We start from the raw sequence: 12,688 nt of genomic DNA on the forward strand, positions 1-12,688 counted from the left end.
CCTGGCAGGCCTGGAAGGAGGCCTGGGGAGATCTTCAGCCCAGGGTCCCAGGACCTCCCTCCAGCCCTGAACCAGCCACTGACCTACTTCTGCTCTTTGGGGCAGAGCAACCCTGGGAGTCCTACACTGGTCCCCACTGCCTGGATGTGGTGTGGCTGAGCCAGAGCTGCTGGTGTGAGTTCAATACCAGGTGAACCCCAACTCTCTTTTGTGCAGTAAGCCCCAGTGCCAGTTCCCACTGGGCTCCCTGATCAGAACTCAGAGTAGCTTATGTCCTCTTCGTGCTTCTTAACCTTCCTTCTCTCTCTCTCTCCTTCCCTCCTGTCCCTGTCATTCTCAAGAGCTCCACAGGAAGGATCTGATGCTCCATTTGGGCTCCTGTCTCCACCGCCACCTCTTCTCCCTGGCATAGCCATGCAGACTGTGGTGCCCTGCTACAGCCTGGCCGCATGCAGCTCCCTAGGGGCTGGCATTGGCGGTGGGAGCCGCTGAGGGAGCTGCCCGGAGCCATGCCCCCCAGCCTGGCTCCCTGACCAGCACTGCCCGGAGTCGGCTGCCAGCTCTGCCCCAGTGTCGGCGATGAGTGGGGGGCACGTCTGCATGGAGTGGCTCTCCTTCTGCCTCCTCCTGAGCGCCTGGAGCTGGGGGTGGATGCCTGGGGGTGCTGCCAAGCCCAAGGGCCAGGGCTACCCACACATGAACTCCATCCGCATCGATGGCGACATCACCCTCGGGGGGCTCTTCCCCGTGCATGCCCGGGGGGCGGAGGGCAAGGCCTGTGGGGAGCTGAAGAAGGAGAAGGGCATCCACCGGCTGGAGGCCATGCTCTTTGCCCTGGACCGCATCAACAACGACCCCGACCTGCTGCCCAACATCACGCTAGGCGCCCGCATCCTGGACACATGCTCGCGGGACACGCACGCGCTGGAGCAGTCGCTGACCTTCGTGCAGGCCCTGATTGAGAAGGACAGCACCGAGGTGCGCTGCGCCAGCGGCGGCCCCCCCATCATCACCCGGCCTGAGCGCGTGGTCGGTGTCATCGGCGCCTCCGCCAGCTCCGTCTCCATCATGGTGGCCAATATCCTCAGGCTCTTCAAGGTAGGGCTTGGCCAAGGACAAAAATAACCCCTGGGTGCAGCCCCCGCAGGGGGCTTTGTGCCTGTTCCTCCCTGTGTGCCTCTTCCTCCACTCTGGGGGCAAGCAGGAGCCGGTGTCTTTAAAACCCTTCTCTTGCCTCCCCCGGGTCCCTGGAGATCCCTTCCTCCTTCCCCCTCTGCTGCTGACACGTTTGCAGGAGGATTTTTATCTCTTCTCTTCTCCCCCAGCTCTGTGGGGAGGGAGGATGTTGATGTTTCTGGTGTCAGCAGGGCTGTGGGAAGGAGGTCGCTGTGCAGGAGGTGGGTGGAGGATGGCTGTGGGATTGGATAATGAGCTGGAGGGCAGCATTGGGGGGGGGGCTCAGCCCACCACCCTGCCCAGTGAGCATATCTCGGAGTTCAGAATGGGTTGCTCACAGTTGGTCACAGTGGTTCTTGAAAGCCTCTGAGGATGGGGAGGGTCCAGCCTCCCTGAAGTTTTCTGGGGTGCAGCTCTCACTCCACCTCCCTGGTTGTTACTTGAAGGGACTTGACTGGGAGTGGTGTCCCCCGGGGGGGTCAGTCTGGGGGCCACCTGGGTGTAGATATCCTTTACCAGCACAGGAGACCACGGCTGTCACACATGGACTGACATTCTCCACCTGCCTGTCTGCAAGCAGCTGAGAGCTGGGAGCATTTTGATGTACCCCACCCTGGCACCAGTTATGAGAGATGGTTGGAAAAGGGGATGTGGGTTATACCCCCAAATTTAGGGACCTGTGTAACCAAATGGCCAGGGAGCCCTGGGAGGTGGGAGGTGGGGTGTGGGGCTGTGTTCCCTGCTGTGATGGAGGCAGCTGTCATGGACAGGATGCAGAGATGGCTCTGACCATTCTCTGCTCCATCCCAGGCAGGCTGGGAACTCTGGTCCTGTGCCACTGGCCCTGCGTGTGCACGGGGGATGCTCGGGGCTGTGGTGGGGCGAGGTGTGGCTCTCTCTCAGCTCTCCATGCCCCAGCAAAGCCGAGGAGTTTCTCATTACTCTCCCCTGCAATGTCCTGGGGCTGGAGAGTGTTTGAGCAGGAGCAAGCGGCAGGGAGGAACCAAACACTCCCTGCAGTGAGGTTCCAGCTCTGCCTCCTATTGCAGCACCCCAAATCCCCTCGGTTCTGCAGGGCTGATGCTGTTTTCCTCCTTCTCACTCCCCCCCACTCCTCTTCCTCTGCCTGCCTAACGTGCTGACAGCACCGGGTGCCCTCCTGGGAGGGCTGGAAGCTGTTAGTGAAGAGAGAACCCTGCTGGCTGATGGAGTTTGATTTTTCTGGGTCCCTTTTGTAAAGAATGTGTTAATGTTGCAGGCGATGGGTGAGCAGGCTACTCAATAATTAAAATAATAGAAATTAGAAGAGGCAGGAGGAACTTAAAAAGCTATTTGCAGAGACAAAAAAGATTGAATGCTTGCCTGGGCGAGGAGGAGGGCGTCAGGCAGCGGGGAGGGAGCGTGACAGTCGGAGGAGTGGAGGTACCTGCAGCCTTTCTAGGCTGGGATTTTTTTGTTTCTCTGCCTTCTCCCCCGGTTTCAATCCTTGGGCAAAAAGCTGTGACTTGTGCAGGGAGGATGTCACCACCCCAGGTGCAGCCATGCCCCAGCTTGGCATCAGGGTGCTGGTGGCTTGCTGAGGGCATGTCTGAAGCTCATCAGCTTTAAAAGCCAGACCACCAGTGCTGTTGGTTGCTTGCTGAGGGCACGTCTGAAGCCCAGAGCTGACCTTGGCTCATGGGTTGAGAATGGAGACCTAGAAAGTCCCTGCGAGAGGATGATGCAGGACAAGCTCAGACCTTCAGAGAGGGGCAGATCCCCGCGTGGGGGTGAGGAGGGTTTGCACGCAGGTGGATGCAGACTGGCTGCACTCTCTAGCTCGGGGACATCAATCCCATGGGATGTGAGGATCTCCTTCCACCTTGCCTAGCAAGAGGTGCTTGAGGCTGCTTCCCGCGCCGTGCCAGGACCTGCGAGCCGCTGCCGCTTTTGTTATTCAAATCTCGGGTTTGTGGCAGGGACATGCTTCAAATGGAAATCAGCACCTTCCTTCCGCGTCGCCGCTGACCTTTCAGCGCGGACGACTCCGCTCTGAGGCTCAGCAAAGTGTTTGCCTTCCCGCGCACCGCTCTGCAGCTGGTTGCCTTCGCCCATTCCCTTGGGAACGACATTTGCCCAAGTTCTGGCTCCTGCCATGGCATCGTGACATGAGGTGAGCGCTGCTCACGGCTGCTCCCCCGGCAAGAGGATGCTGCTGTAAAGTGCTGGGAGCTGGAACAGAGACCCAAAACAGGATGCAGGAAGCATCCTGGATGGTGCTCAGTGCCCCTTCCCATGCTCCCCTCCTGCGCTTTCCATCCCCAGCCCTGCCCCTCCCCGCTAGGGAGGTGTCCTTCGTTAGCTGCCACCACCTAATTAAAGCTGTATGTCAGTGCAGCAACTTGCAGATTCAGCATCCTCTGTCCAAGCTGTTTCCTCACTCCTCGTAGTACAGCCTGCAGAAACCCTTCCTGCAGCTCCCTGGCCTCGGCTCCCTGCGATAGCATCTCTCTGGCGTCACTGCAAGAGCTTTCTGGCAAGTTCCAGCTCCTTCCCACCCATTTCCTCTGGCTTTCCAGCCCCACATCTGCCTACTTTCTCCTGAACCCCCACAGCAGTGATGGTGTAAGAGGAACTAGATCCATCCCCTGCAAATGTGATCCCTGAAATGCTGCACCAGGGTCTTGGGAGCTTTTTTTCCAACCCCATCTAGGAAGAGCTGGGACATGGTGAAGCTCAGCCCTGGTGAGAGGATGGACTCAGCGCATGCTGGGCACTTTGAGCTGCTTGTTTTCATCCTGGCAGCAAGGGCAGCAGCTCTCCTTGGCTCGGGTGTGGTACAGCAGGGATGATTCACCTCAGAGACGCTGGCATGGGGCTGGGGGTGCTCAGCACCTGCGAGGTTTTGCTGTCTGGGGCTGGGTTGCTGCAGGCAGGGTGCAGAGCTGGATCAGACCCATGGTGCTGAGACCTGGGGGTGCCCCAAGGCTTCGAGGGCATAGTGTGGTGGGAGGGGGGGGGGGGGGGCTGCGTTCAGCACCACACTTGCCCGCCTAGTGAGGAGATAACCTTCAGGGAAGGTGGGATGCTCTGATTAATCACCTGCTGCTGTCACTGCCCTTCCTCCTCCTTCAGAGGCTTTATTGAAACAAATTGCAGCTGCCTGGTGTCCCCTCCAGGGCTGCCCCAGCAGCAGAGCTGCATGACTTACAGGCTGGGTTTCACAGGTCGTGGAAGAGGGGTGGGCAGGTCAGGGACTCCACTGCTCTCTGGCTCTCATGTGTCACCTTGGAGCAGCTAAACAGCCCCAGGGCTCTCAGCCTTTGCTCCTCACAGAGCTGCTCCAGGCCTCTCAGCATCTTCACATCCTCCACTGGACTCTCTCCAGCAGTTCCCTGTCTCTCCTGAACCAGCAAGCCCAGAACTGGACCCAGAACTCCAGATGTGACCCAGCTAGGGCAGAGTAGAGGGGGAGGAGAGCCTCCCTTGACCTGCTGGCCACACTCTTCTTCATTCACCCCAGAAGACCTTCTTGGCCACCAGGACGCTTTGCTGGCTCATGGTGAACTTGTTCTCCACCAGCACTCCCAGGTCCTTCTCTGTGGAGCTGCTTTCCATAAGCTTTTATTCTGCTGGGGGAAACTGAGACACAGAGACCTGATCAGCAGCACTGGGGCTGTGAGGTGCTGGATCTTTCTGGCTCTATGAGGAGATGCCGAGGGCCTGATCCTGCATCCCTGGGGAAAGGGCAATGGGATGAGGGCTGCAGCTTGCTGTGTTCTGACCATCCTCACTCAGCCCCTGCAGGGCTTTATGCTCTCCCTAATTAAAAGCTGCCCTCCAAATGGCTGGATGATGGAAATTCTAATTAAATCACTTCCATCTGTGGGTGATCCAGGGGCTTGCTCAAGATATGCATGAAATTAATAATTATGGTGAAGGAATTGGCTGCTCCCAACCCTGCTTCTGGTGTGGGGATGCTCCTGAGCAGTGTGTGTGGCTCTGGCTGGGCAGTGGCCTGCCTTGTTTTCAGCTCCTGCCCTCCTGGCTGTTTGTTGTCAGGGTGATGTTCAGATCAATGCTTTAAGTCACAGGATGGTGTGTTTGGAAGGGACCTCTGGAGATCATCCAGTCCAACCCCCTGCTAAAGCAGGGTGACCTAGGGCAGGTTGCCCAGGGTGGTGTCCAGAATGGTTTTGACTGGCTCCAGGGATGGAGAATCTACCACCTCTGTGGGCAGCCTCCAGTGCTCCATCACCCTTGAGTTCAAGAAGCTCCTCCTTCCCATCTCCCCCTTGCTCTTTCACCCTGAGGGTCATTTCTCCAGGCTGGGGTGCTTCTGGATAATGCTGACTCTGGGTTTTAGCTCAAAAAGAGGGGTGAAGGAGGTTTTTACCACCTGCCCTGGGGTTACTCCCTACTCTTGATGGAATAAAGGAGCCTTGGGTTCAGGAGAGCTGGTCCCGCTGATTTTCCCACCACCACTGTGGTATTTATGCCAAGTTGGAGAAGAGCCAGGCAAGGTACCACCAGTGCCCAAATATGCAGCTGTGATACATTTCCAGCTCCCCCTGCCCACCACATTCTTCTTCTTTCTAAGAACCTTGAATTCCCTGCCTGCATTCTGCTTTGATGGTCCTGAAAGAACTTTTGTCTTTTATCTGAGAAAGGAACTGGTGCCAGGAGTTGGGCTATTGTAGACCAGGGGATCAAAAAGGCAGAGAGGGAAAAAGGCAGCAGAAGTCTCTGAAATGGTCACTTGGGAACTGTCATTTTATTTTCACTTCCATTCAAAGCAGAGTGGGACAGAAAAGCTCTTTCCATTTGTTTATTAAAATGCAGCTTCCAGTTTGCAGCCTGCAGATCAACAAGTACTTCCCAGCAGGGATTTGAGCAGAATGGGCACTCTGGGGCTTAAAATCAGATGTGTCCTGGCCCCTTGAGCTTGGTCTGAGCCTGGATGGGATGTGTGGCAGCACAGAGAACAGCTGGGAAGTCTCTGTCACCAGCACCCTGCAGAGGCAGGGATCTGTTTAAAGTAACCTCCTGTGCAGAGAGGAAAGTCAGTGGGAAGGGATCCTTTGGAAAGGTTCCTTGGGTCCTCACTCCAAGGACATTGAGGTACTAGAGTATGTCCAAAGAGGAGCAATGAAGCTGTTGGAAGGTCTGGAGCACAGGTGTGAGGGGTGGCTGAGGGAACTGGGGGTGTTCAGCCTGGAGAAGAGGAGGCTGAGGGGAGACCTCATTGCTCTCTGCAGCTCCCTGAAAGGAGGCTAGAGCCAGGTGGGGGTTGGGCCCTTCTCTTAAGAACAAGTGACAGGATGAGAGGAAACAACCTCAAGTTGCACCAAAGCAGGTTCAGGTTGGACATGAGGAACATTTTCTTCCCCTTGAGAGTTGTCAAGGCCTGGCCCAGGCTGCCCAGGGCAGTGGTGGAGTCCCCATCCCTGAAAGGGTTTCAAAGCCTTGGAGATGTGGTGCTGAGGGCCGTGGGTTAGTGGTGCCGTGGCAGTCCCAGATCTTAAAAGTCTCTTCAGACAGAATCAGTTCTATGATCCCATGAAGGGCAGGGTTGCATCCTTGCCCCCAGCCCCTCCTTTGGTGGGCACTGCTCCTTCCCATGCCTGCATGCCCTCATCACCTGGGCACACTGCACAGCAGGGCCTCCAGCCCAAGCCCCTATGACCATCCTTTGGCCGGACAAAGCAGGGAAGACAGAAGGAGAGCAGGCATGGATCAGCCCCCCCTGTTCCTCCCCAGGATGAGTGATTGCCAGGCAAGCACCTTGCCTGCTGAGCAGAATTTTAATCGAGTCTTGGTGTAGCAGCTCCTGGTCACAGCTACTCAAGGAGCTGATCACAGCCCCTTGGAAAGGAGCACAAAACAGATTGTCACAGAGAGTAATCCTATTTGTGCCTTGATAAAGATTCCTTCTCTTCCCTCTCCCACTCTTTTTCCATCTCTCCCTTTTTTCATCTCCTGTTTTCGGGTAGGCAGAAGGGTGGCTGCTCCTCTCCAGGAGCCTTTTAGCATTCAGGTGGAGTTGTGGGTTTATAACACCAGTATCACATTTAATGGAGAGAGAGAGGGAGCTGGGAGTGGGAAAGGGGAAAATAACAGAGAAACAAAGGAAAAACTGTGAGATGCAGCCTGGGAGGGGGAGCAGAGGAGGGGGTGAGTGGGAAGGGATAGGAGACCTGGGAGGGTCTGTGGGACAGCTCCAGTAAAAGTCTTCCCATCCTGCAGATGCTGGTACCCAGCTGAGCTCTAAGCAAGACCACAGAATGCTAGAAGTGAATCAGAGAATTGTTTTGGTTGGAACAGACCTGCAGGGTCATCCAGTCCAGTCACTGATCCAACCCCACCATGACCACCAAACCCCACGTGCCGTGGCCACAGGTTTCATGAATACCTCCAGGAATGGTGGCTCCCGCACCTCCCTGGGCAGCCTGTTCCAGTCCCTGACCACTCTTGCAGGAAAGGACTTTTTTCTAATAGCCAACCTAAACCTCCCCTGACACAACTTCAGGCCCAGAGAGGTTGTAGAGTCTTGTTCTCTGGAGAGCTTCCAACTCCCCCTGGCCATTGTGATCCTGAGCAAGCAGCTGTGGGTGCCCTGCTGGAGCAGGGGCTTGGATCTCCAGAGGTCCCTTCCAACCCTCACTATGCTGGGATTCTGGGATTCTTCCTCTGTTTGCTCTCTCCTGGCATCTGAAGGAAGTTGAGAGAGCAGCTGGTGGCCAGACCCTTCCCTGGGCTCTGATGGCTCCAGGCAGTGTTGGCACCACCTCTGTAGCCACAGTGAAGCTGTTCCATGGCTGAGCTCCAGCCCCTGCAATGTGCCAGGCTGCACCCGGGACTGGTCCTGGCCGGTGTGGGCTGAGGGGATAACGGATGAGGCTCTGTGGGAATTCATCTCCAGGCTGGTGGGGGAACCTGGGCTTGATAATTTAATAATCCTTTTCCATTGTTAAGATAAATTAACATCTGTGGTGGGTTTGGAGGTGTAAAGTGCTGTGTAAGTGTGGAGCTTTGCACTGTCCTCAGCTGCTAAATACTCCTCAGGGAGTGCAGCAGCTCTGATTAATGTAGAGAGCTTATTTAGGGCTTGGATGGACAGTACTTGCTGGGATGGGGTCAGATCTGTCCTCCCTGGGGCAGGGAGCCAAAGGGAGCCCTCAGTGGTGCTGTCCAGGACAGGAGAAAGGTTTTCTCTTTGCCTCTCCCATTCTGGGTGCATCCCAAGCTTGGGTCCTGTGGAGCATCCCATGCCTGCTGCACAATGCTCCCACCTGAACCACAGCCTGCCTTGATCTTCACCTCCCTCCCCTCCAGAGCAGGACTTTGGGGGCATGGGCAGGGTGAGGGCATCACAGTGGTGTGGAGATCTCTGCTTTCCCCTGATGCTTTGTCTTTCCTCAGATCCCCCAGATCAGCTACGCCTCCACCGCGCCGGACCTGAGCGACAACAGCCGCTATGACTTCTTCTCCCGCGTGGTCCCCTCGGACACCTACCAGGCCCAGGCCATGGTGGACATTGTCAAAGCTCTCAAATGGAATTATGTCTCCACCTTGGCCTCTGAGGGCAGCTATGGGGAAAGTGGCGTGGAGGCCTTCATCCAGAAGTCCAGGGAGGATGGTGAGTAGGTTTCTCATGGGCTTTGGGACAGTAGGGGCTGGAAGAGAGAAGGCAAAGTTTGGGAAAAGAGATCTTGATGCATTTCTTTGGGCTGGAGCTGGGATGCGGCTGCAGTGCATGAGCAGGGGGAGATGGCAGGATCTGGGGGACAGTCCCACAGTGATGTAAACCTTGGGGCTGCCCTGTTGACTGCAAGGACAATGTCACGGCCAGGAAGGATCCAAGCTCTGCAGCAAGGATCGGGAACAGCAATCCCAAGCTGCCTCTGCTCTGCAGGACAGGCTGCTTTATTGCTTCTGGCTCCATTTGGGAAGCACCTCCAGATCCCATTCTGTGCTTTCCAGGAGACTTCAGATGCTCTGGGCTGGTCTAACCCCCTCCCTGCAGAGCTGAGCCACAGGGCTGGGCTTGTTCCAGAAGAAAAGACTTTTACAAATACTGCCAAGATTTAACAGAAATAACCCTGGCAGGGGCGTGCACCTCTCCCAGCTCTGGTGGAATTATGCCTGGAGGCAGGTGCTGCAACTTGTCTGCAGGCTTTGGACAGGCAGAAAGTCCCTGCTCAGCAGAACTCTTTGGGAGGATTTGTCTGGAGGCAGGAAGCGCTCTGCTGACAGGAGCAGCGCCGTGCTTAGGGCGGATTAGCAGCCCCAGCGGCAGACAAGGAGCCTGCAGGGACCCGTGGGGGGCCAAGCATCAATCCCGGGAGTGGCTGTGGGGTGGTGAGGCCCCCCCGGGGGCTGCTGGTGTGAGTGGGGTGGTGAGGCTCCCCGGGGGCTGCTGGTGTGGGTGTTGGTATTATCATGAGTTGGTGTTGTTAGCAAAAAGCAAACCATGTCCTGGGCTGCATGTGGGAGATGTCCCTGCCCGTGGCCCGGGGTTGAAGCTGGATGATCTTTGAGGTCCCTTCCAACCCAAACCGTTTATGTATGAGCTCAAAGCCACCTCAAGACCCCATGGAGGGACTGGCCCAGCACTGGGGTCCCTCCTGCCTCTGGCATTGCTTCATGCTCAGAGTGAGGCAGGGCCTGAGGGATGTTTTCTGAGGCAGTTGCAACCCTGCAGTGCTCAGGCTGCTGCCTGTTCCTGTCTTGGCAGTGTCTGAGTGGCACAGTAAGTCCTGGCAGAGGCGGGGGGCAGCAGCCTGTCTGGAGCTGGTCATGCTGCGTGATGGCCTCGTAACAGGATAAAGGGAATAAAATCTTCTAGGTGCTGAGCTCCTAATCAAAGCCCTATAAATAGGAGCAGCCTTGATTCCGCCTGGCGTGCCCTGGCAGCGGGCACTGGCTGCGCTTTTTATATGCACAGAAACCCATCTGGGATTCAACCCGCAGGCTGCTCTTCAGGATCTGAGCTTGAAAAGCAGAAATGTTTTCATGGGGCTGTGGTTTTGCCAGCAGGAGTGTGTGGGAATGCTGCAGAGCAGGCAGGCACAGTGCCGGGCATAGGGTGTGCTGCCTGTGTGCCCAGGGATGGGTGGGCACTGAGCTGGGCTGATGTCTGTGCTGGGGTGGGCTGGTGTCTGTCTGCACATGACTAGGTGTGATGGTGAGCTGCTGTAAGGGGCACGTGGATCTGCAGAAGGGAAGGAAGGTGCTTGTCAGGTGTGTGTGTGTTGCCCAGCAGGTCTAAAGGAGCTGGAGAGGCTGTCCTGTGCGATCAGCAAGCAGAGTGTCCTTGTAGCCCAGAGACCAATGGTGTCCTGGGTGCATGAAGAAGAGTGTGGCCAGCAGGACAAGGGAGGTTCTCCTCCCCCTGTGCTCTGCCCTAGCCAGGCCACATCTGGAGTTCTGGGTCCAGTTCTGGGCTTGCTGGTTCAGGAGAGACAGGGAACTGCTGGAGAGAGTCCAGTGGAGGCTGTGAAGGTGCTGAGGGGCCTGGAGCAGCTCTGTGAGGCTGAGAGCCCTGGGGCTGTTGAGCCTGGAGAAGAGCAGCCCCAGAGGGGATCTGAGCAATGCTCAGCAAGAGCTAAAGTGTCAGGGGCAAGAGGCTGGGGCCAGGCTCTCATCAGTGCTGCCCAGCGATTCTAAGATGTACAGAACGATTGGAACCTCCCATGCTCCTCTATCAAGCACCAGTGAGGAGCAATTGTCACGACTGGAGGTCCCACCGCAGCAGGAGCACTTCTCCGAGATACCTGTGGGTCCCGCGGGCTGCTCCGAGCAGATGGTTAACGACTGACAGAGTAATTGCAGAGTAAACGAGCGCCACGGAGCCGCCCTGCAGGCGCAGGATTCTGGGGCTGAGGCAGTCCTGTAATTTGTGTATCCACATCACCCAGCCATTATCTGCATTAGTGATAATTTACTGATCAAAAAGCAGCGTTCGGCTCTAATTGCGCTGGAGCGGCGGCGGCGCGGCCTCGGCGGTGTTGGTGGCGATGCTGCCTTCCCTGCACAGCCGGCAGCGAGGTGTTGGTGTGCCAGGGCCCTTCTGCACCAGCCCCAGCCTGGCACCTGGGGCAGCAGCGCTTGCTTGGGTGTCTGGGTGAGCTCTGAGCGGCTTCTAAAACCATCTTGACGGTGGGGGTTGGAAGGGACCTCTGGAGATCACCCAGTCCAACCCCCTGCTCCAGCAGTGCACCCACAGCAGCTTGCCAGGAGCACAATGGCCAAGGGGGCTCTCCAGAGAAGGAAATTCCACAACCTCTCTGGGCAGCCTGCTGCAGTGCTCACACTAAAGAAGTTTCTCTTCCTGTTCAGATGGAACCTCCTGAGTTCTGGTTTGTGCCCACTGCCCCTTGTCCTGGCACTGGGCACCACTGGCCCCATCCTTGTGCCTCCACGGGGAGCAGGTGAAGGACCCATGCCCTCTTCATAGCCTGCCTGCATCTGTCTCTCACCTGCACCTCTCCAGCAGTCCCAGGGCTCCATTGCTGCTGCAAGGTGCCTCCAGCCTCTCCAAGTGGTGTAAAAGAGCTGTTGACTGACTGAGGATCCAGCCTCTGCTGAGGGCTCTGCAGCACATTGTCAAGCAGTGGAGCTTACCCCCGGGGTGGGTATTTACACTGCAGGAAGGATCCGAGCCCTGTCCTGCTGGCTCTGCCCGGGGGTTTCTCAGCCGACGCCGGGATCAGGGGAGCATCTCCTCGCTCTTCTCCCCAGCAGCTTCATATTTCATGCTGAGCCTGAGCCTTCAGAGTCAGGTTTTATTTCCATCAGGCAATAATGCTCATTGCTGTGGTTAGCAGTTAGCATTCAAGCTGTTTGCTTTCTGATGCATTATCAGCTTGACCTTCACTTTCAATTTTTAGCAAAGCCTGGTGTGAAAGCCTCGGCTGGCACAGTGGAGAGGCTCTGCTCAGGGCACAGGCTGACCCCTTCACCCAGCTTTCCCTTGCAGCTGGGGCTGGCCTTGGGCTACCAAGACAAAGGGACCTGGCTGGGTCATTATATCTTCTACACTGCAATTACTCTGGCAGTGAAACTGCTGGCCCGTGTTGATTGCTGCCGGCTTTGCCGATGGCTGCATGGTCCTTGTGGACTCAGGTGATGGCTTTTTGGGTGCTGCCACTACAGAGATGTTGAGTCTGCCAAGGGTGAGCTCTCTTTGGCTGTTTTAATGTGGTTTAAGTGTTTCCCCAAAGCATCCTGCAAAGATTGTTGGTGTCATCTGCATTTCCGTTTGGCATCATGGTGCAAGGCAGTGCGGCACAGAGTCCCAGCATGGGGAGGGTTGGAGGGGACCTCTGGAGACCATCCAGTCCAGGCTCCCTGCCAGAGCAGGGTCACCCAGAGCAGGTTGAACAGGATGGTGTCCAGGAGGATGGTCTCCAGAGATGGAGATTCCACCACCTCCAAGGGCATGCCGTGCTCCATGGTCAGATCAAAGTGTGCCAGCTTCGTGATGGCTCAGGAGCTTTGCCTCTGTGAGGGCACAAATCCGTGTCCCTAA

At 56.7% G+C, this 12,688-nt stretch overlaps 1 protein-coding gene across 1 annotated transcript in view; it reads left to right on the forward strand.

Annotated features, from left to right (window-relative positions):
- The first annotated feature begins 579 nt into the window (after positions 1 to 579).
- Positions 580 to 12,688, forward strand: part of GRM4 (glutamate metabotropic receptor 4) — a 33,189-nt gene continuing 21,080 nt past the window's right edge. Inside the window, exons 1-2 of the mRNA XM_054395980.1 lie at positions 580 to 1,098; positions 8,578 to 8,794. Of these exons, the coding sequence (XP_054251955.1) occupies positions 580 to 1,098; positions 8,578 to 8,794 (736 nt within the window). The remainder of the gene's footprint in view (positions 1,099 to 8,577; positions 8,795 to 12,688) is intronic.

This window comes from Indicator indicator, chromosome 35 (genome assembly GCF_027791375.1).
Source record: "Indicator indicator isolate 239-I01 chromosome 35, UM_Iind_1.1, whole genome shotgun sequence".
NCBI classification, from domain to species: Eukaryota; Metazoa; Chordata; class Aves; order Piciformes; family Indicatoridae; genus Indicator; species Indicator indicator.